The 25,322-nt window shown below is 38.3% G+C and overlaps 1 protein-coding gene across 2 annotated transcripts in view; it reads right to left on the bottom strand.

Moving 5' to 3' along the window:
- The window catches only part of gfra2b (GDNF family receptor alpha 2b), a 107,537-nt gene that overhangs the window by 24,516 nt on the left and 57,699 nt on the right, over window positions 1-25,322 (bottom strand). For both annotated transcript variants that reach the window (XM_088624026.1, XM_088624027.1), the window contains one exon: window positions 16,096-16,477. In XM_088624026.1, coding sequence (XP_088480152.1) covers window positions 16,096-16,477 — 382 coding nt within the window. The remainder of the gene's footprint in view (window positions 1-16,095; window positions 16,478-25,322) is intronic.

Here is a 25,322-nt window from a genome sequence, read left to right as displayed (position 1 = left end):
AGCTAACCACTTGCGCTTCTCGTGTGAGGGAATGATGAAAGTTGTTTTCACCTTAGCTATGCTGCAAGCAGTAATTTTGATGTGTCAGAATAATTAGAGCTGTACATATTGTTTCTGTGAACACTGCATTGAACATGGCAAGCCTGGCTTTATTTGGGTGATAAAAGCACACAAGAACATCATTTTACATTCCACCAAGAGCTTTTTAGTTTTTCAAACCTGTTACAGAACTAGTGTGTTACAGAATGTAAAAGAATAAAAGTAACACATTTCCAGAATATTCCATAATTTAAACTCACACACAAACCTAAAAAAACTAGTCTTTTCCACACAGGGTGCACTGCTCTTTCCCTTTGGGAGGTTCATTTTTCCATTCTGTTTGGATCTGCTTTGGTAGTCTTCTTCTTTTGTGACAACAAATAAACAGAAAGCCTTTTGTCATCACAAAAGAATGTGTTACTTACTGCCAACTAAAATGTGTAAGTTATAAAAGCTCAACTCTTTTTCCAGTCTTTAGGCAATTTAACCATGTATTATTTTTTAATTAATTAAACCATATAAACATATGCTTCAGTGCTGCTATAGTACAAAGCAACCATGCAGAATTAATGTTTCAATATTTTGCTATCTTAAATTTAATAGCAAACCTTTAGCTAAAATGTACTGTAGGTAATTACAACCCAAATGCACTAATTGTGACAGCACATCTTGGATGATTACTCTAATCCTTTAGAAAGGAACTAGAATTGCAATGATGAGTCCTGAATGCTCTGTTTACATGATCTACTAGATTAAATGCCCAAGACAAATTTATGAAATAATTTAGCTTTGACTTTTGAAATGAAAAAACAGTTTTTTTAAAATAGATAACAACCTATCAGTGCTTTGAACATATTTTCTTTTACATTATTTCTTAATCTTCAAACATTTCACCTGTAGCAGGGCCATCAATGTCCTTCATTATTAGGGAATTAATTTTTAAGTGGCCAATAGCTGATTACTTAATCTTTTTGGATTCACTGAACTCTCCTACCTCGCAACTGGAAATTTCAAACGGAATTGTATGAAAGTTGCTTCATTCTAATTTACCCTGTCCTCCATGTCAAAGATCATTGTATGCCCTGAGATCACAACACACAGATCGCCTGGCGCTCTGTTTCTCCAGAAGGCAGAGTAAGGCACTGTACAGTATATGCCTGGGAGGTCAGATCTTTTGAAGAGAATGTGGTGGAACTGTAGTGCCAGGGATGTCCATGCATTTAGAATTACTCAGGATTTTGCATAAGAAAGAGAACTGACAGCACTGTGGCTTTCTGAAGTTTACATGAAAGGGACTCAGGTTCTTAAAGGTTACTCTTTTGGGGATATCAGCACTGTGAATTATTATTGAAGTGAAAATACATTCCTTAGGTGTCTTTTCTTGCTGTATATCAAATGCTCTTATTGTAACATGAACAATTTATAGTTCATAGGATTCCAAAATAGAAGGGTTAGTCAACAGTGAAGAAGTTGTAAAGGAAGTTTATAGTGGTGGAATTCATGACTAGACAAACCCCTGGCTGAGCACATTTCACACAAACCAGTATAGAAAATAACAATTAATATCAATATTAACCAATGTTGATATGAATATTAACTACAGATGTAGGTCTCTATGTTGATACACAATTTTTATATTTAACAGTGGGTAATGAAGAATGTAAGGTATATAGTAATACAGAAGTAAGACCTCATTTAGAGTATTGTGTATAACCTTGGTCACTATGTTACAGAATAGATGTTGCAGCTTTGGAATCAATCCAGAGAAGAGCAACCAGATATATTCCTGAGCTCAATCATTCCTGACTCCTAGTCTACACTAGGCTAGGTCTTAAGACATTAATTAAATCCTTTTAGCCTTGAGCAGAGTAGGCTACAAGGAGATCTGGTCCGAATACTGTATATTCTAAAATCTCAACATTTTCAAAGTCGACTCCATGGATGTTTTCAGACACCAGTGTGAAACATGAACCAGAGGACACACCTGGAAACTACGTGGAAGAGAAAGTGCATTTAAAACCGAGATTATCTATTAAGCCGGTACCCTGAAGACTCTCAAGAAAAATAGGACAGAGACCCACAGATAAATTATCTATGAGCAACCAAACAAGATAATGAGTCATATGAATTAATCTCATTTGCATCCTATCTTATGTAAACAGTTAGGCAATGGCACAAATACATTTGTTCAAAATGTTATCATTATGATTTGAAATCATTCCTTTTTCTGCGTATCTGCATACGTTTCAAGCTACAGATAGAAAACAACTGAACTCAAACTTTCTGTTTCATGAAGAAGCTGTACCACATTTATTTGGCTAAAACACTGACTGATCAACAAAAGAAAAGCTTCAACCAGAACTAGTTCTGGACACAAAAAGCCTCTTGGAAGAAACTGGTAATCAAGGAGGAATGTGGTATTAACACTGATTAAACTGATAATGCAAATCACCATATGGTCCTGTGAATGAGCTAGCAGATGCTCACAAAATCACCAAAGGTATCCCTGTTGTCAGTGACCTACACTGTACAGTACATGTCTGAGGATCAAAACAATAGACAACTACAAGATAGTATAGCAGATAATTTTTTACAGGCAAGAATTCCCAAACTTGCTCCTAAGGAGAAACGTTCTAGACTTGTTAAAGGAAACAATTAAACAACCTGTTTCTAAAGACATGGAACAATTTAATAGTTACTCAATTCAAAGGGTGATTTATTTAAACAGGGATAATTTGGAACATATCTCTTCAGTCCTCAGTAATCAGAGTTCCCTAAACTGAAAAGATTTAATCAGTACTTTATAACCCCTGACAATGAGAAATTCAAACTCAAGTTATAATGGAGGTTTGTTAATTCTATCAAATGACAGAATGCAATTCTATCACATCCTGGGTGTGTTGGTTTTGAGTGAAAGGGGGCAGAATTTAATTTAATTTGGGCCACAGCAACTGTGTAATACCAACGTTTATTTGATACAACAAATGCTTACACTGTCTTCAATTTACTGTTACTCCATGGAACACAGGCTGAAAAAATATAGAATAGTTAACTGTTTTTGGTATTTTCCACTTGGGTATAATACTTTAGAGAATACATACAATACCATCCACAAGTCAAAGGATTTCTTCTTTTGCTTGAGTGTACTGTTAAAATCTAAAAGACTCAGAAGAACAACTCCAGTACCAACTGTTTAAATATTGGGTTTCCTGCTGTGCTTGTATTATCATAGTCACTTCAGAATTGCATTCCCAGCAGAATTCAAGGTAAATCTTTTGCAATTATAGTGTGCTACCACCTACAGTAGTTACAGCTGGCTACAGTTTGTGTTAGTCCATGATAAATTAAGTGAAGTCCAGCTGATATTTTATTTGTTTTTTGCATTTTCACTTTATATCGCAAGGAGAGGAGCACATATGTACTGTATATGTGTATAAATGCAATTTGCAGGTCATCCAGTCCATCAAAAACTATTCAAAACAGAATTTGCAGTGTATAAAGTTAAAAATATTATTAATTTTAAAGATAAAATAGCCATGATCCAATAATGCATGTCCCTTAAAACTAAGTTGCAGAAAATGAGTATTAGGTTAGGACATACAATATGTATTAACACAATTTAAGGAAATAATATACTACAATACTGTACAGTATATATTCAGCAAAGCTTTGATTTCATAAGAGATGGGGATGTAAAGATTTAAACTTGTACTGTTGACTAGTACATCAAAGGAAAGACAAACATGTTCTCATTGATAGCTGCACAGGCTTTGAAAGGTACAAGACTTTGCAGATACATTTTATTTTTCATGTCAAGAGATGAGTCCCAGAACGAAAGGTTTCAGCGTAATGAGCTCAGGGGATTTATAATATTCTTAGCATGTAGTACAGAGAAGCCTTCATTAAGGCCCATTCTCTGCTTGTTTTGAAATTACCGGTATGTAAATCCTCCATTTAATTAACACACCTTGTAATGGCGTACATGATTTACATGACTAATTTCAAATCTACATGCTGTTTAAAATATAATTCATGTGCACAGTATTCAAATTCCTTGCACCACACACTTGAATCTGAAAGTTAAATATGTATTATCTGTATAATAACTCCCATAGGTTTCAGAAATCAGGGCATTCCACATTTAATAAACTTCACAAAAAAAGTTAGATGCCTTTTTTCTGTAATAAACTTTGCTAAATGCTCTTTTTCCATTTTAATCCCCTGTAGGGTTGCTCAGTAGTTAAAGAATGGTTCCAACTGTAATTTATTAAGAACATGCAGAATCAGTGTAAAGGTTAAATCAAGGCTGTATTGACTTCTTTGTACTTGTCAACATAATTGTAAATACATCCACTTGCAGATTCCTGTAAAATGCTCAATTTACGCACAGAAGGGGGCACATTTGTTACGCTGGTGCAAGAAATGAAACTGTGACAGTTAATCTTGGAGAAAGATGTACTGCTGTTTTTTGGTTGTTGTTGTTGATTTTGTCAAAGAGTTGTTGTTAAAGAGTAGTACCAATGCAAGCCATGCTTTTAAAGTCAGACAAATGCTTAATAATTATATCTTTGAAACACAGAAAGCAATATCTCACATTCATGTAGCTGCAAAAGATGAGCGTACCAGTTCAGAAAACGTACATATAGAGCTTTATTGTGGTTTTGAAAAGGATATGTAAAAAATATTTTAAATACAGAAGCTTTAAAGAAAAAGGTTAGAGTATAAATGTGGGTTATAAGACAGGATTTGAAGGTGCTGTGAAAGTGACCTGCAAGATCTAAAATACTGTATGGGGAAGGAGATCCCACAATCATGGAGTAACAGAGTAGAAAGTATGGTCTTCCATCGATCCAAATTATTCAAGAACTTCAAGGTGAGAGGGAGTATGTTGAATGTTATTCTGAAATTAACGAGGTGCCAGTAAAGGGAACCGTACCAAGGTCAGTAGACTCTTGCTTTTTAGTTTTGGTTAAAGTTCAAGCAGCTGAGTTCTGAATATGCCTGTTAAGAACATTTTTGGAAACACAAGCAAGCACTGACATTACAAAAATCAAGTCTGGAAAAGACTAAATTTCTGGAATTACAATTCCTGCATCAGACGGGTAGAGATCTGTACAGATATGCGCAGCGTTACCAAGATGAAAAAATACATACTGTACAGTACACAACACTATGAACATGACCGTTTATTGCAAGGGCCAGGACAACAAAATGACCCCAGGATTCCTCATTGGACTGGTTCCGGGACAAGCAGCAACCACACCAAGGCTGATAAATTTGCTTGTTGACCAAAAGATTCGATCTACAGTATGTAACTTTGCTCTTATCAAGGTTTCAGTGTAAAAGGTTTTATTGGAATTTTTTTAATTGATCCACACAAAACACAGCATAATGTCAATGAAAAAATGTGTATTTCTAATTAATTTCAGGGAATCTGTAGAATTTTGTTTTCACTTTCAAACTGTAGAGTGTTTTGTGTTGATCAACGGCAAACAATCCTAATCAAACACACAAAATAAGATCTGAAAAGGCCGAAGGAGGGTGAATACTTTTGATACTTTACTGGAAAATACTTTACTGGAATTGATCCGAGGATCTCATCCAGACCTTTCTCAAAGGGAATAAGGGAAAAAATGATCTGCCAAGAGCTGTATGAACAACAGATGAAGGGCAAGATCCCTGAATGAAAAACACCGTTTTTAAAGAGAAACAGTGCCAAAGTGAGGAGACCACAGACAGACACAAAGCAACTCTCAGCTCCTAATCGGAAATGGTGATACAAAAACAGTGTATAAATGTAAATGGTATCTTTCCACATACCTGAGCTGATTTCAGATCTTTCATGTAAAAATTACAGGCTGTCTCCCTTTTAAAATGTGTTATCATTTCAGCCACTCGGCTCTGAAGGGCAAAAATGAAACCTCTGTAAAAGTGGATTCATTTAAAATTTCAGATGGTTAAAACACAGTTATCTGCCGTAAGCAGAGAGCAGCTATCTATGTCTTTTAGCTATAATGGGAAACCGATGGCTTTTATCTCCAGGCCCGTGTGACTATTGATGGGTAGTAGTCTTGTATTTGATGATCTTCTAATAGTCATCTCCTGCAATGGACAGAAACTGCAGAAAATGCATCAGGATGATTACCGGGCTAGAGACACCATAATAGCATCCGATATAAACAGCACACTGTTTGTTGGTTTCCCATTAACAGTAAAAAGCTACTGCCTTTAAAAGTTGTCTTTTCCACCCTTTGTTCTTCCTGAAAAAAACAGATTAAAAAAATTTGGTGACAAACACGGATATTCAATAACTACCGTACATGACTTTTTCCATACACTTTAAAGGAGCCTTGCTACACACAGATACATTTTCCCTCAAATAATTTTGATACAGTGCTCATAACATTGTGCAAAAGTCAAATGCTTTTGTTTTTGATAGGCCAGTCGCAACCTTATAATGGCATGAAAACTTTGGAAACTACAGTAGATGTAGTGCAAGGTTATAGAGTTGTAACATATGCGTCATATCTGGTCATTTGGAAGGAAACTTCACCGATACAGGGAAGTGGAGGAAGTAGACAACAAGAGCTCGAACTTATTAGAATCTCTCATCAAAACAATCTAGCCAAAACCCCTTCAGAGCTGTCCAAATTGACACGTAATTCATCAGGTTGTTCTATTATTTTAATATGCCAGGTGTCCACCTGAATGAAACATGTAAAAGAAAGGGGCCACATGACCACACAGTGAAATGTATGGGGATATTTTACAAGGCTGGTAATTGCTGGCATCATAAAACAATAGGATTCAAGCATCCGCCTAAATTTTGCACTTTAATTTCCATTACGCTATCATAGTGACTTACAATATTCTAATAAGATAATGGCCCTGAGACACAGCCAATGAATTGCAAACTACAGTACAGTACAGTATATGTTTAGTTTCAAATTATGTTTAATCTAAAATGACTATACTGATCCGTCTGTAAAAATATCTATTTTTTTAAATATTAGGTATGGTATACTAGTTATATATTAGGACTTACGGTAGGTATTCTGACAATCCTTTTATGATTATCTTCATGAACATTTTCAAGTTGTGCCACAGCCCTAGGGTGAGCACTTTTCATTGAGAATTTTGAAAATTCCCTACGGCCTGGACTGGCGTTCCTGTCATCGTGGGAAGCAAACACACATGCAAGAACAATTTAGAGACACCAATTATCCAAGCCCGTAATTCTTTGGAAGGAAACCACAGCACCCAGCAAAAACCACACAGGCCTGGGGAGAACATGCAAAATACAGAGCACACAGAAAAACCCCAAACCCAGAATCAAACCCAGGCCCCAGCAGCTGTGAGGCAGCAGCTCTAAGAGCAAAGGAGAAAAGCACCACTGCGTGAGAAACAGTGTGGCAGTATTTCAAAGAAAATCAAGAAAATCGGAACAGGACACAGACCAAACATGTAAAACCATCAATAATTCATCATGAAACATTAATTAGTATTGAATTGTTTAAAGCCTGTGAGAACCCAGTGCTTCATTCTCAGGGAAAGGAATGTCATGATGTGGTTTCTCTTTTCCATACAAAAGCAACGCTTAAACACAATCTTTTTTTTTTCCCACCTGTGACATCCACCCGTTTGCGGAAGGAAGACCTAGGTTGCGTGTGAAGTGCTCTCAGAAGGAGTAAAGCCATCTACTTGCTGTCTTTCAAGCCACAGATTTTGTAGGCGACAAAGACATCTTCAAAAGTATAAAAGCATTGCTGACGTGCCAGCAGCAATTTTAAATAAAAGGGAAGATAAAAGGAACGGATAAAGAAGAAGTAAGATGGGATGCAGTTACTGTGAGTCATTCCATGAGATATTTAAAAACGTCAATACAAAAAATGTCTCTATTCGCCCTTATATGTATAATAAAGAAAAGGAATACGTACAATATGACAATAGCTCCAACGTTGTTTTGATTTTTTTTCCCACCCAACTTGAAACCACATCACTTTTCGGTTGCTTTGTTTTTTATAAACTGCTGCGTAGTCACAAGACAAAGCCCTTTAAGGCCTGGGACACCATGCCAGTGGGACCTGTCGCATTTTCCACATTGCTGGAAGGCCAGCGGCTCTGATTTCCTGCCTACTGTACAGATGGCAGCAAGTCACACTCTGTAATGCCACACAGATGATGAAGGTCCTGTGTTTGGTGACTCATTGCTGTCAGTAGACAAGAAATGTAATATTATGCTAAATCAAATGGGCCTGCGAATGTTTCCAAACAGGATTATCCTTTTTTTTTAAATCTGTCACACCCTACACTCTCACAGTTATTTGTCAAAGTGAGACTATTTTAAGTGGCTTTTAATAAAGCCCCTTTCCTGTAAAATTATAGAAAAAAATGAACAGCGAAAAAAAAAAATCTGGGTTGGCAAAATACTGTAGCGCCCATTTCCTGCCACCATTCTAATGCCAAAATTAGCTCCCGTGTATAATTTTAAAACACGCTCCTTGTGAAAGGAGTAGGTGGTGCAGCTGTGAAGTCCCTGCTTCTACTCATTCGGAATGATTTGTAACACGTAAGTCTCATTAGTCATGTATTACACTTTTGTTTTAGTCTAATCTGACATAGGAACAGTGGGAGTCTGAGTGTAGACACCCCTCAATGGATGTGTCTTTTAAAGGAAGATGCGGAGATGGTTCACTTAACAGAAGAAAAGTGTGCATTGTCCCACAGGGGTTGTCCAGTCCTGGATCTGGATGGTCACTGCGTTTACAGGCTTCGATTTAACCGTTACACAAAGCTCCACAAATTATTGTCTCAGGCGGACCAGTTCAACAACAGGCCCGAAGGGTCTTGTGGACTTGCGGAATGTAGCTGTCCCTGACGAATTTGTACAGCACACCCTGCTGGACAAATACAGTGCCTCCAGTAGACTTAGGGAAAAGGGGTTCATTGAATGATTAGCTTGCTGGGGGAGGCCCTGATTCCCCTGTGACCCTGTATGGGATTAAGCGGTTTAAAAATATCTGACTAATTCAGCCAGGTTATTTACAACACCTTTGTTAACTTGAAATAATGTTTGAGAGACTTGAACTTTTGACCAAAATGAATCAAGATGCAGACAGGACAAAATTATTTAAAGTTTAAAATTTAGGGTGTCCCTCGAACATTCTCTAAAATGAGCACCAGTAATGGAAACATTATAAAACCCAAGCCAACGGCAAAAAACGGAGCAAAATGGAAGCCCACACGACAAGGAAGAAAACTGTTCAAGGACGGCTCTTCCTCCCCATAGGCTAGACACCTTGTGAATAATGTGGATGAACCACCTTTTTGCTCAGAGTCCGCAGAACGTGTTCATTCCCTTCACCAGCTTCTTTCCACACACTCAGAATTAGGTCTTCTCCTTAACAAAGGACAAGCTTTACACCGATATTTAATATATTCGAAATATTCTTACTGTTTATACAACCCTGTTGAAAAACATGAACTGCCACTGGATGGTATTGTGTCTAAAACTATCACTTGATAATACAGTAAATGCTAATTTAAAACTAAATTGTTCGTAACTAATGACCTTTTTGTTAATATTAATAATATTTAATAATAAAGCAAAAAAAAACACATTGGTGTTCTGTTCCTCTTCCAGGCTGCTCATTTAGCTGGTATGTGACAAAGCAAAATTATATTTCTGAGAGGGAATTTTAACATTGCCAAGAAAGAGTAACAGATGGTATTTACTACTACAAGCACTCCTCTCTGTTGCGCCAAGGTCATAGTGAGCTCATCTTTCTTAATTTCACTGAAGGTAATATTATATACTTCCATCCATTTTCTCATCACTTTATCCACCGTGGGGTTGCAGGGAAGCCAAGAGTGATCCCAGCAGGCACGAGGTGCAGGGCAGGATACACCCTGGAACACACAGACGCTCACACTCACCCCCAGTGTTCCCTGAAGCCAATTAACCTCCCAGTAGGTCTTTGAACTGTGGGAGGAAACCCATACAAACACAGGGAGAACATACACACTCCATAGAGAAAGCAGACCAGGGATTGGACCCAGGTCCCCAGTGCCACATGGCAACAATGCTAACCACTGTGCCATCATACCACCCTACTTCACACTCCTAAATAAGTGCAATCTGAACGGACACCTAACAGACTTTGGGGAAGAAATCTCAACCACATGGTGTGCCAGGTGAACTAGAAGGAAAGCTCCAGTATGTGATGTATCATTTCACACCACTCATCCCTCTAAACACCTGTCATCTGCACATTATGCAGCTCCCCTACAAAGGAAAAAAAGAGGGTAATCAACTGTCATGGTAACCTTGCAAGTCTTTCTCTTGCGCTGCAGCAAATAATTAAACTACTGCCACCTCACATATATTCTCCCCTACTTGCTATTGTCTAAATAGGCTTGAGACTCTGCAGATTGGTCTCTGGAGCCAAGTTTACCGACCCACAGAACTGCAACTACACCCCCGGCTCTCTGCTCTTCTCTGATCAATATATGATTTTGTGTTTCAGGTGATGTATGAACCAAGCTTGGCTGTTTATCAGGAAGCACTACCCGTTTGTATTGGGCCTCTGACTTGGCTGTCGATGTGTGAAGGAGCAGCTTCTTTCAGACCAGCAAGGGGGCACACAGGGATTGAGGTGCTGAGAAGACAACAGCGCCTCGTCTCTGGTGTCAGACGCGAGGCCATTAATCATCAGTGATATTAAAAGAAACTTTCCATTGTGCCAGAAAATTAGAACAAAAAACGGAATCAATGCTCTATTTTTTTCAGCCTGGAGTTATACCCCATGAAAAGGATCAGATATTTAAAGCAGATTTGTTTTTATTAGATAGCAGTAGATTTTCTGTTCAGAGGTTTGATTCCAAGGATGGGGTGCCAAGAGCTGAAGCCTTATAGCTCTTAGATCATAAATTCAATTACTGTCTGGTGTGCCTTCTGCGTGGGGTCTGCATGAGGTTTCTCAGGGTGTTGGCTGGGTGTCTCTAAATTGTGTCTGCACTATATAATGCACTGGAGTAACATCAATGTTACAGTCCTACTTTGCAACCTATATCACTGGCATAGGCCCTGGGTCATCATGGCTCTTACCAGGAATCTTTCACATTTATGACTAGATTTGAATCCTGCATCTTTAGGAAGGTTTTGCACATTGATGATTCATTTTTCCATGCTAATTTTAATATTTTATGTTCTCTGTGTTATTCATTAAACACATCCATTTACTTTCATCCTTTTATGAAACCCAACTATTACTTTCACACCTAACCTCTAAAAACACAGCAATACGGCACATGCAAATTGTGGCAATGCTTTTATGAAGGCTATTTATAAAGGCTTATTAGCTTAGTGACTGTCGTTTTTACTTCTTTCAGAGGTGTTTTTCACTTGATCCCAGCTGTGATTCAAACAGAAGGACATAATGAGCTATAATTGCCTGTTCTCAGGATCAAGCAAAGACAGGGAAGTGCAGTCACCTGGGAGAAAAGTGGCTACTCACCACAGAGTTGGCACCAAAGCACTGAAGAGGGAGAAGCCTACAATGCTTGCCTGACCTAAATTCATTTTTCACCTGCTTTCTTTTTTTTAAGCAAATAGGCAAAACCATTGACCTCAGTTTTTGCCATTATCAACCAAACACAGTCCTAATAACCCACACAAAGTCACATCCGCTTGGAACCTTTATTACTGTCCTAATTGGATCCTCTTTCCACCACATTAACCTACCCAATTAGGCTATTGATTGACACCTGTGACAGGCCAGGACAAGAAGAGACTGTTTCAACCAGTCTACCACTAGAAGCCAGATTAGGCCTCGTATACTTGCAGACAGGCACACTTGAGGTGAGTTAGATAATAATTAGTTAATTGGTTAAGAGTAAGTATTGCACATTCTCACATGGGAGTAATCAAGTCTTTGGGATATAAAAGCCTTCATGGTGGTATTTGAAGAGTAATTATTGTGTGTACTGGAAGAGATTTTGTCAGAATGAAGATGCTTTGTCATTATGCGTTTTAATGTGCTGAAGCTCTGAATGTCAACAGGAGGGGGTTTGTCACAATATCTTTCTAGCAGAATAAGACCGACGTTTTTGGTGTTCCTGAACCAGTCCCTATTTCATTTTGAAATAATACAATGTACTGTATGCATTTCAGTTCCCAAGACATTCCATGTGCAGTATATTCATTCTCATCCCTTAACCATAATGATTTATCATTAAATGCTCTAGTCCAGTACATGTCAAACTAAGAAATGGGAAAAGCTTTTGGATATATTTTGACATGGCTTGTCACTATTACACTATAATTAGGTAAGTGCTGTCTTTAACAGCAGAACAGTGTCCATTCAAAGTTTTGTTAACCTCTGCTTCCATAGCAATTCCATCTCACAGCTAGTCTCATCCGCAGACCAATCTCTACTGCTGTGAAAACAAAAAGAAATAAACAGAATTTTAAATAGGAGGTGCTGTGGAACGTGCCTAGAAATCCATCTGAATGCCATTCTCTGTGGAGTATTCCCTGGTTGCATTAAGAGGTATTGCTACAGTTCTATACCAAATGCCTTTGTGCTGCAACTTGGTAATACTGCCATTTGAGAATAATGACATTTAAAATAAATATATATGAAACATTTTCCTGTTTATCGGCACTACAGATATGATCATTTTGAAACCTATCATGGATTCCAAATTATTAGATAGAATCCCTACACTTATGACAGAATTTCCCATAGAATTTCTTCCTACAAAACACATTTACTGTATTTGCTATATTATATTTCAAGTGAATACCCTGTGTGATACAAAGACAACAGAGTGTTTTAGCATCACTGGAGGATGAGGGAGACTGGAGAGAGGTGCTTTCAAGCAGAGAACTTGAAGGACACTCAGCTCTGCTCCCCCATTTGATATTGATACTGTAGAGGTTAGTTTTTTTCACATTTAGAAAGCCTGTTGTATGACTCTGTAGCAGTGAAATGTCTTTATTTAGGGTGACTAGGGCCCCTGAGGAATGAGGAATGATATTTGGATATCTTTGTTTTTGAAATGTGGCATTCTCCATCCATTTTCTAACTGCTTATTCCTGGTGAGGGTCACTGTGGTAACAGGCTGACCAGAGCAGGGACTTTCCTTCCTCAAGCAACAGTCTCCAGATCCTCTTGAGGGCCTCCTAGACACTCCCAGTCCATGCCCAGTACAGCTCCAGCAGGAGGGGCCCAGGGAACATCCTCACCAGATGCCCAAAGGACCTCAACTGGCTCCTCTTGATCCAGAGAAGCAGCGTCTCTAATCCAAGGTCCTTGCTAGGCTGGGCAAGTTTATCTCTCTTTGTCTGCTTCTCCGAAGGGTTTTTGTAATAAAGTTATTTCAAGACTACGCTGACTTGTGCTGCGACTCCTTGCAACCCAGCTGCTGCTCTGTGTGGAACTTCAGGTTTGCCTGTGAGTCAAGCACTGGCAGCAGCAGGCAGGAGACAGCAAAGTAAAGCAAGCCCCTTCCTGAAGTAGAAGAGCCAGAGGTCTCTGTCCAGCTATCAATGCACAGAATCAAATGTGACCGATCGAAAACTGAAGCCGACCGAAGTTTCAAGCAGAAGTCCTAACCATGCCAAACATTTAACAGCTAAACAAAATACGATCAGCACATGAACTATGGTAGAGTTAACTGCTAACTGAATCTTTGTTGTATAAAACCAAAACAATGTTCAGCAGCTCACACTCAAAAAAGCAGACTAATTTCACAGAAGTGTTCAAAAAGACAATGTGAGTAGGCCTCTGAATTGGGCCACTTATGACACAGCTGGACAGCTGCATCATCATGATCATTATTATTATTTACAACATATGGTTATTCAATTAATGATTTAATCAATCAATAAGTGCAAATGATTTTAGGATTACAAAATCCTAAAAATTTAGGATTGAACGTGATTATTATTTTTCCTCCCTGTCTGTAAGCATACAGATTTGACTATGCAGCTCTTAAAACAAGTATCTTTCACAGGTCATTCTTTTCACTGTAAATGCTTAGTTTTACAGGTCCATTTGTAAACATCCCAAGAAATGAGGCCCTGGGTTCTCTTGGCAAGATGGAACTTAAGGAGAACCAGGTGTTAATTGAAGGGGTGCACCCATTAAATTAAATTGAAACGCAATAAAAGTCATCTACTAATGTTTCAGTTCAGCCTAATTGAACGCTGTCCCCTCAATTAAGCAGCCACTCTTCACTTTTTCTTCTTAATTGCAAGGTTTCTCTGGGTGTCTGCAATTAATTTTCTTGGCACTGATTCAGGAATGTGTAACAAACCTCTGTCAGAAAGAAAAGGCCTCTGGTAAAGCACAAATTGTGTTCGTAATTTTCCAGGTATCTGAACACATAAGAATGGATTCCTTTCAAAATATGCCATAACACTGGTATGGACTGGTATCCATTGAACTTGTTAAGTATGCGAACTAGATTAGAAATAAAACATTGGTTTATTTAAACCGTAACACTGCTATGGACTTTCCTATTAAGAAAGGTTCAGTGTGGGTTTCCTAATATACATGGACACTTGGGCTGCATCCTTTTCATTTAAATCTCAGGTGCAGTGATGAATTCCATAAGGGTTCCTTCTTGTTTTATGAAAACCATAACAAACCATGGATTACACCTGGTTTGTATCATGAATTAAACAAACTATTTGGCAATGAATGATTTCCTTACATTTTATAGCATGTTTCCTCCCAAAGGATCCCACAGCAACTTCACTTGTAGCAGGTGACTCAATTCATCCATCAATTAAGTGCAGCCCCCCCACCTGGGCCACACACGGCAGTATTTCTGCACCAGCCGCCCCACTGCCCAACAGATCAGATGGGGAAGCAAGAAATGCACTGGTTGAATTAAAGAGGAACATTGTGGTCAGACTGTGAAAGCTCATAGACAAATGACTCCAGGATACCAAGAATAATGTACATCCAAGGACCTCAGTTTAACACGTCATCACTTTATCCCACATTAGTTTGGGAACCGTGGTCCAGAAGGAAGTGCACCACCTACTAGTTCACCAACATGAGTGCAACTGCCTGTTTTTCCTAAGAGGTCTCCCATTCTGGCATCATCAAGTTGTAATTAAGACAAAGGCAAACATGGCACATGGCCTAAAGGTTCACAAGAGGGCTCTGTCTGATCTGCAAATTGTTCCCTTTTAATTTCCTAGGTAAAAATCTTAGGTAAAATCTAACTGGACCAATTTTCCATGTCATTAGAACTGAGCTTCCATGCACATGCAAACTTGTGTATACTGTACGCCTGTCTACTGCTGGTGAAGTTTGCCAAGACGGTTGTGCAAGTTCCAGATCATTAGCTGTTCCTGCTGGCTACAGAAACAACACGCTCAATGTATTGTGTATGTATTGCTCAATTTACAATGTCTCTTTTGGGAGCAGCAAAGTAAAAACAAAACAAAAAATAAAAACAAAGAAGACTGATTGAACTCACAGATTGAACTCATTCAGAAATGTTCATTATCAACAGACACTATGTTGTTTGAGACTGAACTGCAGCAAAGTCTGTGATGGAATGAAAGTAAAGAAAGTGTACACAATTCAATTCTTTGAATATTTATAAGTTTGTGTAGTGGTAGGACATCTAAAACAGTCCTGAAAAGCAAAGAGGTCAGTAAGTCTAGCTGTTGTGGAGAACTGTCCTTTTCTTTGTTGAAATGTGAGAAAAATTTCCTCCAATCAACAGCAAAGGAAAAAAAACATCCTGATATTATTAGCGATTAAGAGCAACATTACAGTTCCTGGATGGTAATTGCTTTTAAGAGGTGAGTGACCCACATCAGCATCACTACCTTCTGTATGCTACTGTATATGAAATACATGTTTGAGGTGGATCAGACTTTAATGTAGCCAGTGACTTCAACTCCTTAAACATCTTCTGAGGAAAGAATCTCCCATCTAAATGTTGCATATTTAAGAGGCAGATTATTTAATCTAAACAGATCCTTATCTTCTTCCCCCCACCAAATCCCCAGCCCGATAGTCCCTGTACCTGCATAGGGGGTCATTTCTACAAGTCGTCCTTAGTTCCAGGCAGTTGGGTTTAACTTTGTCCTCGTAGGCACAGGAAGGGACAATGGTCTGCCTTCTCCTCTCAGCGCAGGCTGTGTCTCGGCAGGAGCAGAACAGCAGGCGATAGCTATACTCAGTCTGGACGCGATCGAAGAACTGACGGAGGGCTTTGTGGCACTTCTTGCGGTTGCAGGGCTCTGGGGACTGAAAGGGACTGACCCTGGTGCAGACAGAGATGTACATGGAGCGCAGTTTCTTGCAGGTGTCATTCAAGTTGCAGGCCTTGGCTGCGTCCAAGCAAGGGTTGCAGGGCTTTCCTGTGTCTGAACAGTGGTTCCCCTTCATGACAGTGGAGTCCATTCCTGTTAATACAACAGCATCTGGTTATCTACCTAGCAAACATTTTCACTTACATTTCAGGGTTCTGTTATGGTAAACTGTTACACTGTATTTTTCAGAAACCACATAAAAAAGAGTGAGGTGTTTGGGGAAAGAGAGACACATTTGTTCACATGTTGATCAATTTACAGAGTGTGCAGGTCTTTTTTGGTGTGAAATAAATTTATCTAACAGATACTGCTATAGTTGGAGTGGGGCAGACATAAAATTTAAAAACAATTAGTTTAATTTCAAGTGTTTACTTAGCAGTAGGCGAGTTTAAAGGCAGGTCTTGATGACTATATTCTGGCTAGTTAATTTGCACTTTGTTATAGAGAGCTTGCTGTCCTAATTATTTTAGAATAATTCTGATTATCCATATTGTGTAATCCTTAGGCTAAAGACATTCTCTCCTAGTTGGTGATACATCTTTAGAATAGGGAAATGGATGCCTATTGACATTTTGGCATCCATATTGTAGAAAGGGAGATTTAGTCTTGGGATGTATTATTTTATTTAGGATGCAGGGTGTTTCTCTAGTTGGTCTCTCAAGGTATTTCAAAGCATTTCAGGTTACGGGGTTACATTTTGGGTTTCTGGGTCTGTAGAATGTAGACATCTGAAATGCTTTGTTTTGATTGTTTAATGATGTGTTTTTATAGATCAGTTGCATTATTGTTTTGCTAATAAATGCCAGTGCTTTGCCACAGAAGAAAAACCTCACATGCCTTACATTCAGTAAAGTCTGTGGTCAAAAGGGATCCAGTTCAGGGATCTTATTAAAAACTATTTAATCCATATGTAGCCCACAATAATTTACTTTAAATAGTGTAATTGAAATATTTTTCCTGTAGAGACAATTTGCAAATTGACAAAACAACATCCCAAACCTTTATCCTGAGCTCTCCAGTCCAATAAAAAATGTATTTGGGAGCTATGCTTTATTTTCCTTTGTACCATCAGGTTAGTGAGGATTACACACATCCATGTAGCATGTAGGAATTGACAAACTTTAAAAAAGCATATTATCATCCCATCATTGGATAATGTGTATCTACAGCAGGGACCTAAACCCACAACCCACCACGTACAGTATGAGTCATACTGTACATGTACAGTACAAATACACTACTAAGAAGTCTACAAGTCTAGACTACAAGTCTTTTTAGAGAAACGAGATAATAGACCAGTTTGCCAGGAGATCATTACTTCATCACAATTTGTGTACAAGTTTTAAATTTGTTTTAGGGTAATTTCCCTTTACAAGAGCTCTGTGGCTACATGATGCTTAGTTCTGTCAGATGCATGAAGCCCACCACATGGTCAGCCATCTTCTAAATATGAACATTAAACTACAAAACTAAAATTTACCATAACACAATGGCATAAACACATAGCATTATTAGGGTAGAAGAAGCTCATTCACATTAAGTTTTGAAAGCCTCATTAGTCGCATTTATGAAAACAGCCAGCATTTCAGTAAAATTACCTTAGTCAGTGAATGCAAACATCTTGCACAATGATTGTTATTGTATATCATTGTGTGTATTCAAATTAGCATTTAATTAAAGATTCAAGAAAATCATCATTAATTACCAATCTATTTGCAGAGTTGGATAACTATTGTTAATGAAGTCATCAACTAGACACACAATTGTAGATGCAAAATAATTATATTTTTTCAAAGCAATATAAAAGTAAAACAGCTTAATCTAAATGATGGTAAATTTGTATCAAATTTCTAAACAAAAAGTTTAATAATATGGAGATAGATATGACAATCACAATATACAGTAGCTGTTTGTCTATTGGCTGGCATTTACTGTACTGTATGTGTCCCTAAAAAAACACATGCAAAATTAATTCGCTAAGTTCAATATTCAATTGCAAATGCTTTTGGTTCCTTAATATTAGTTTTTAAAATGGATGGATGAACATGAAACTACAATCAATTAAATCTCTCATAATAAGTAATTGGGATACTGCCTGTGCTTTATGAGATGCAGTTTCCACAGCAGATGAGGAACTATTTGGAGATTGAAAGCAGCAAGAGAGATAAATGTTTGGATAACATTTGTTTGTTTGTTTTTTTAATAAAAAAGCTATTTAATATGCTTTCAACTTCAAAAATGAACATTTCATAAGCCACCTATAACACTATAAAGCAGTTCTGCTCTATTGAGAATGTGTAATCTAATTTCCATTAGAATAGTTTCTGAATTTGGTAAGGTGCATTTGAGACATTTGCATTTCAACTGGAATGTACTGTACTGTATATCAGATGCAGAACACTGTAGCTGCTTTTGTCCTAAAGGTTTAGAGGTGTGAGAAGAGCACATTTAATAAGAACAGCTGATATTACATTCCTTCATCAAAGAAGCAGCTGGAAGCCAGTGAGTGTTTCACAGGAGAAGTTTAATTCAAACACAGTCATGCGAGGTCAAAAAAAGTCAAAGGTACCAATGTTATCTCCAAGTTGGGCTGGGGCTTACGTAATACACAGACAGGCTCTAGAGATCATGGCTAATCAAATCATGGAAGTGATGTTATTACTCTGAAGCAACAAAATGGTAGATTTTCCATGGATGGTACAGTCAAAGTAAATTACATCAGAAAGATTGTCAGCAGTTTCAAAGTTACTAACACTGATGCTAGTAAGATCACACACACTTACACACACTGCTCAATGAAATGATTCATCCTGATATCTTTGTGAATTTAGTAATAAGTTTGTTTTATTGTGGATTATAGATGTTCAGTCAACTCAGTCTAAAAAAAGGATCAGCTAATTAAGAACTATAAACCCAGTGCTTCATAGTGAGTAGCTGCTTACCTGAGGCTGGGTGTGACTCAGCACTTGGCAAGAGGTTTGAAGTTTGGAATTAGTAGGTGGATCCGAGTTTTTTTTTTATTTCAGTCTGCAAAGGCACTACTGATAAGAGGAAATTAGACTGATTGGTTCTTTTCTTGCAAAAGAAATTTGATTAAATATAATTGTTATTTTAAATCACAGCCGTGGGGAATGTTAAAACATTGAACATTTAATCCTCATCCTTTCATTCCCAGCATCGCTCTTGAAGTTTGAGTGCTAAGTATCTTATTTTTCTTCCGAAAGTAATGAGCAAAATCAAATTAGTGCAACGAGACCATGAAACGTAAAGGCGTAACACACTTGATATTCTAACAATTGGCATTAACTCGCCTGATACAAGGAAGTGACAGACATAGCCATAAGTCCAAGGCTGAAAACCCTGCAAAATACAGAAATGCCAAAACACAGATGCAGACTTCTTCTGTAATGGCGTGTGAACTTTGTTTGATCACGTCGGTTCGAATATGCAATGTTTCAGAGCATCGTTGATAGAGAATGAAGTGAATGAGCAACATGTGTAATGCAGGCTACGGAACACAAGGCAGCACACAGGTGGCTGCAGAAAACAAGACAGCATGGATTGGTGGAGACTGGAATTCTGTGGTGAGCTGTTGAAGACACTGTGCCGACCCGGAAAGAGTAGAGTGAGATCATCTGCACTGACATGGAAGTTGAATAGGAACTGGCAGTGAGTCTCCACTTGCTGATGTTTGCAGGTAAGCAGGTAGAATGGCTGCCTGACAGAAGCATAGAGAGTAATAAGAATACTCATGAGACACACATGAGGCTAATAGTGGAATTGAGTTCAGTGAACTGAATGTGAGGGCCCTGAGTCGGTCCGTTTGCTGAACTAAATGAGCAAGGACATGTTCCCTGCAGAAACCCTCAAGAGAAGAAACAATAACAGCTAAAGGGCTGGTTCTAAGGACAGACGGGAGTCTGGTGTGCTTGAGAGGCCACTGCTATCTCCTTTCTGGGAAGTAGGATGGGGAAAGTCAAATACCACAATAGTATTTGACTATAGCGGAGGGGGAGGGGTTAGGATGGGTAGGGGACTCATAGGGATATCAGCCAGGACTGGATGGGCTAGGGTCAAGGATTGAGGACATGGAACCTGAGCCCAGTTCAAACATTCTCCCAGGTGGAGGAGTGAGTATTTGCAACTGGAAGAGTTTCTATGTAGACAGCAAACAGGAAGGTTGAAGCATGCGGAAGATGAAACAACTAAGTAGGCTGGGGCCATTGGCGTGGTGGATTGGATGCTGAAAAGAGGAGACGGAGGGGTGACTGTGGTTATTCCAGAGTCCTAGGAGGGTGAGTGATGAAAATTGGGCGAGATGTCTGTCTCTTATAGTTATAAGTGAGCACAAGTGCAATTTTCTACTGTAACTTGACCTCAACACCATAAAGCAAAGATCTGTATTATTACACTTGCAAAAGTGAACTCTTTATTGAGATTGGTTGTCAGCAAAACCCTTTTTCAGAAAGGATTTGTGACACAACATATTAATGTCAACTGGATTTGCTAAATTGAAGCCAATTCAAAATGATGCACTGCATATTTGCACTGAAATTTAAAATTCTATAGCAGCACTCCTGCCAGTTTGTCTGAAAAGATGTCTGAAAAGAGTGACTCTGCTTAAAATAGTCCTGGGTTGATTTTTCAGGGAGGCTGAAGAATTTAAACCTGCTTTATAGCAGAATATTCTTTCTGATTATGGATGCTATGCCTTAATCTTAAACCACGCTAACATTGTACCAATATATCAAAACAAGTAGAAACATGTACACAAGCTGTAACATTACCACCAGTAGCAAAAAATAAATAAAAGGAAGCTGGTTTATTTCTAATGGTTCATTTTCCTCAAGTTTCAAAATTATTCATTAGTTTCCAAAGTTTGTAACTATGAAACAGACCAGATAATGAGCACTGGTATTATTCATCTTATAATCATGAAATCGCTTCATGAAACATCAAACAGTGAAACCCTGAGGGCGTTTTTTTCTTGTTTTTGTGACATTTAGACTGGGTTTTTGATCAAAAGCTGGGTGTTTTAAAGAAAGGTTTCGAACTTGGCTGGCTCCATCGAGGAGGTGCTGGCTGGCCTTCAGAGGAGCACTGGAGATGCCAGCCTGCGTTGCTGGTTCTCTCCCTACAGCAAAGATTTAACTTTGTTATTGTGGAGCACTGCAATGCTGATATGCATTTATACAGGACAAAGAGGCCTTTAGTGGTGTGCCTTGGCAGTCTGGCTATCCCTCACATGTTCTGTCAGGGTCTGCACATGCTGGGGTCTCTGGGGCTCAGCTCTCAGCCTCTGGGGCTTGTTATGGAAGCATGCAGTGGGGAGACTCTCCAGTCATTATCTATTGTTTTGCTAAGGATGGTATAAGAGTCACCCTTAAGCCGTATATAAGGAATGTTTAGTCTTTCTGATTTAATACTTGAATTACAGTAGCAGTGCTTGCTAAGGTGCAGCTAATTCAGTCTGTGTGGGTATACTTGTTGATACTAGGGTTTGGAATCCTTCCGTAGATAAAAACTGATACACTGCGAAGTATTAAAGAAAAGCAGTACAGACAGTTCTGTTCATTTAAAACTGAGTGAATGGCTGCTTGTCCTTATACCTTATATCACCTTATATCCAAAAGCAGCAGACAGAGTTCTTTTGAAATATGCCTTTCTGCTATGACCTTGTTTTCTGTAACAGAAGGTCTATAGAGGGATGTCACCCAGCCAATACCTTCCCTGGCCTTTCAGAACGTTTCTTACTTTTGAACAAGACAGGGATGTCGTCTCCGAGAGGTTTAATTGATGTTGCAACCCCTTGTTCTTTGAGAAACAATCATAATTGGATTTACTGTAACTCGAAAGAAACAGACTGAACATGAAAATTAATTCAATTATTTTAACTTCCCATTAAAGTAAGGTCAGATTTCAAGCGGAGATTGCAAAAACTTTTATTCTCTGGAAATACATATATTTAAAAGAAAGTGTCTGAAAAGTGTGCCATTTATATAACTATTCTGAGATACAGTATATAAACTACTGTATAATAATTCTGTATGCTACTGTATAGTCATGTATGGCCAAATTAAAAGCTCTCAAAACATGATTTTTAATTAATGTGCCATGTTTTTTCCCTGGCAAATGGAAAATATTGTAGAATTGAAAGCTACAGAAAAAAATGGCTCATTGGTAGTAAAGGTGCTTTCTCCACAGGTTAGGATCTGTGGTTATTGGTTCAAGCCTGAATTGTGTCACTAGCTGACTGTGACTAAGATTTCCCAGTCAGTGCTCATCCACCAGCAGGGGGTAGTGCTGCCTGTGATGTGCTAACAGAGGAGTGTCTGGAAGGTGGGTGTGCCAGAGGAGTCTGACTATCAATTGGCTATTCCAAAAATGGGGGGGGGGGTGAATAAAACATTTGGAAGATTTATTGATACATATATTGACACAAATATGAATCACTGGCAGAAGAAACTTTATAGTACACCAAAGGGAAAACTATGAAATTTTAGTGAATGAGGATTACATCTGCTTTTTCAATAGTTCTGTCAAATTCTTCTAATGATGAAATTGGCCTGAAACTGTAAAGGGACAGCATACGTATAACTTTGACATTAACTCGCTCGACTCAAGAAACGACAGTGCTGGCTGAAGATCAGCACCGCCATAACTCCCCCCTCACATGCAAGGAATGAACTATGGATGCAGCTGCAAGGGTGAAGTTGGGGTTGAGGAAGGGGGCTGGATAATTTGCCAGCAGAGTTGTGTGCAGCCAGCGAGCATTCATACTGTACATAGGAGCGATTAAGACAGTAGAATTTGGCCTTCTCCTGAATCTCTGTTAAGTAACACCATTAAATGAGGTGTTAATTATGCAGTTAAGCACGTACACAAACCCTCACATGCCAGTTTAAGAACCAGAGGAGACCTCCAAGGCTGTGCGTTTGATTTTGAAACATATTTTGTGTATTTGATAATGCCTTGTCAAAGAGAGAAATCTTAAAAATAAATAAACAGGGCTTTATGAATAATTCACTTTTCAGGAAGTAAACAGTACATTCCCAGGCAGGAGTCTTAAAAACAAAATTGTGTTTAATTTCAGAAAATAATCATATTCATAATAAATGTTTTCTCACAAAATGTATGTGCTTCTGCAAACAAAAGATTAGCATAAAGTGCTGTAGGACTCCGATGAATTTGTTCATTTTTGTATAGAGTTCGGAATGTAGCTTTAAGCTAGAAAATGACTTGTCTAATATCACAATGTCTAGCAAAACAGCATTCTGTTCAGTAAGAGCTCATTAAAGTGATAAGCACATAGCAGATGCATGGAATAAAAGGAAATATGAAAAATGTTAACCTTTCTCCTTATGCAGATGTCAATATTAAGTAAGAAATAAGAGACAGCTACACGGAAAGATAATCACAGCCTTGAAGATTAATTTATCACTGTCATTTAACTGAATTGATCTATTCCTGTCTAATCTCTGAAAAATGATGTATATTTCAAACAGATTTAAGGGCTTCTTTTATCTTTTAAAACAAGAGCCTGTCAGAAATCATTTGAATTGTAACACAGTCTCGTTGGAGAACAATGGTTCCTATATTTACTGTACATACACGCTTAAATTCACTAAGTAATGTAGAATAGATAGTTGCTTTAAACTATTCTTGAGGTTGATGAATGAAATGATAAAAATTAAAACTCCCTATAACAGAGCAGAATATTTGGATTGATGTTGATGTTGCCAGAGTGGATAAAAATACAGGCCACACTGTAATGTTTTGAGACAACTTTTAACTTCTAGTAATCAGTTACTTCCATTCACTCCACTCAATTACTGTTTTCTATTGAAGACCCAATTTAAGAGATTCTGTGTAATTTTTCCTGTTGCCTCAATAGCTATTATAATTTGGCATAGTTTAAATAGTTAGGTGTCTGTCATCGATTATTTTATACTAATCTCTTCTGTTTTTTCCCCCAAGTAAAACAACTGTAACATAAGGCAGCACTGAAGATAGTGGGTACCCCCTGGCTTTTTCTGTTGCTTTAGGCATTTGAGTTTATTTTGAAGTCGGCTTATAAGATTTATACTTTAACTCTCCAGATGTATTTAGCATGAGTTCCCTATAAAATGAATTAGGAAAAGAAAAACTGAAACAATCTCTGTCTTCTGTCTCCTTCTCTTCCTCCTGCTAGGAGGGTATCTGATCTTCAGGCACGGAGTGTGTTTTAACACCCATCTTGGTTGCAGCAGCAGGTAAAAATATCAGTTTATTACATCCAACGGGTGTTATCAGGTTTTAGATTAGAATAACACATGGTCCCGGCTCAGCAGAACGATCTGCCTTACGCTTTTCAAAGGAATGAGACGTAGAGATAGCAGAGAAAGGGGGTGAAAAAGCGATGGCTCTGCATGGGTTAGGAACCTTTACTTAAAACATAAAATAAAAATCTCCTGGATGTTACACCATCCACGCGTCAAGGGAGAAGAAGATGTAGCAGAAAGCTAGGAAGTTACCTAAGAAGCAGGACTGATTTGTCAGACAGCGATGCCTGTGGTTAAGTAAACGGTAGACCTACTCTGCTCCTCTGAGAGATTCTAGAGGCAGCTTTGTGCTGGGTGATAAATTAGACTCCAGAAAATTAAAGTCTCTTGGATCAGTTTTGGCCATCTGCAGCTGTTAATGTGGGGCATCTAAGGTAGAGGGTGGCAAGATGATAATAATTCTAAATGGTGCTTAAAACAAAAGTTCAGGAGAAGAAACCTGAATCTATCCCACTTCCGCCTACATAATATAACTCTATGGCACGTTTCATACTGACATCCCTTCCTTCACCTCATCTTCATCCTTGTTGCAGCTCCCCTGGCTCATTCCTCATTACAAAAGCGAGGATTTTGACTGCTTCAACCTTTTGGACACATCGTCGTTCTTCTTAGCCAGA

This window comes from Lepisosteus platostomus, chromosome 3, assembly GCF_059453375.1.
Source record: "Lepisosteus platostomus isolate fLepPlt1 chromosome 3, fLepPlt1.hap1, whole genome shotgun sequence".
Lineage (NCBI taxonomy): Eukaryota > Metazoa > Chordata > Actinopteri > Semionotiformes > Lepisosteidae > Lepisosteus > Lepisosteus platostomus.
The sequence above is the reverse complement of the archived record's forward strand: the minus strand, read 5'-3'. Positions and strand labels throughout refer to the sequence as shown.